At 69.4% G+C, this 1,181-nt stretch overlaps 1 protein-coding gene across 1 annotated transcript in view; it reads left to right on the forward strand.

The window, feature by feature from the left end:
• The first annotated feature begins 964 nt into the window (after positions 1-964).
• Positions 965-1,181, forward strand: part of FOXI3 (forkhead box I3) — a 3,699-nt gene continuing 3,482 nt past the window's right edge. Inside the window, exon 1 of the mRNA XM_027691273.1 lies at positions 965-1,179. Coding sequence (XP_027547074.1) covers positions 965-1,179 — 215 coding nt within the window. The remainder of the gene's footprint in view (positions 1,180-1,181) is intronic.

Here is a 1,181-nt window from a genome sequence, read left to right on the forward strand (position 1 = left end):
CACGTGTGTTTTGCTCCGGATCAGAGGATTTGCCAGAGCTGATCCCCGTATATATCCCGGGTGTCGGAATTGTGAACACCGAGAGCTGCTTCTCTGCAAAGGGATGCGCTTTAGTTTAGGCTGCCCCGGAACACTAAGGCGAAAATCAACTTTTATTCACTAAATCTCACCCTGTGCCCGCCAGCCCGTTCCGCCCGCGGTGCGAGCGAACACGCCGGTGGTGTTTGTTTGTTTAATTTCGGGCAATTCCTTATCAAAAGCAATTCCTTATCCAAAGCCTATGAACCGAGATCTCAGTCCCGGCTTCTGTGAGACGGGCGGTAAAGTTACAACTCGGGAACAGAACTTAAGCGAATTTCACCCTTCGCGCTCCCGTCGTGGGAACCGCAGCGATGCTCACCCCCCTCCGACCTCAACGTCGGGGACGAAGGGATCGGGGACCATCGCATCCGTGGGAAAGGGGGATTGCACCCTGAGCGCCGGGGCGGCTCGTAGAGCCCCGGGAAGGGGGCGGCAGAGGCGGGGGTCGGCCGGACAGAGCGGAGAAACCCCCAGGACTTGGAGCGAGTGGCGGGACGGGCACAGCCCGGGGGGTGGGTCCGGCTCGGGGATGCTGCCCCCGCGCTGCCGGGAGCCAAATCCCTGGCGCCTCCCGCAGCTCCCCCGCCGGTCCCTCCCCCATCGCGGCTCTCGGGGCCCGGCCTTGCCCCCCTCCGCCCCCCTCCCCGCCGCCAAGCAGCGCTACTGGCTGCTCCCTGCGCGCCGCCGCCCGCCCGCCCAGCCCCGGCCCCGTCCCCGGGCGGGGAGTCCGGGCGCACGGCAGCGCCTATAAGGGCGCCGCGCCGCAGCCCCCCGGGAGTTTTTTGGTCTGGGGCCACCGGGGCCGCGGGGCGGGGGGTTGTCGCCGGGAGAAGGACGGGAGCTGTGGGGGGGGAGCGCCGGCCGCCCTGCATGGCCAGGGATTATGAGCGCCGGTGAGTTGCAGCAGGCGCAGCCCAGAGCCTCGGCGCCGGCGGCTGCCCCCGCGCCCCCGCAGCCCCGCAGCGCGCAGGAAGCCCCCGACATGGCTGTGTACTGCAGCGAGAACTTCAGCGTCTACCCCCAGCCCAGCCTGCACCCGCCCGGCGCCGCCGCCGCCGCCGCCGCGGCCGCCGCCGCCGCTGCCGCCGCCGCCGCCTCGT

Source organism: Neopelma chrysocephalum, unplaced genomic scaffold (genome assembly GCF_003984885.1).
Source record: "Neopelma chrysocephalum unplaced genomic scaffold, ASM398488v2 Primary Assembly neopelma1_83, whole genome shotgun sequence".
NCBI classification, from domain to species: Eukaryota; Metazoa; Chordata; class Aves; order Passeriformes; family Pipridae; genus Neopelma; species Neopelma chrysocephalum.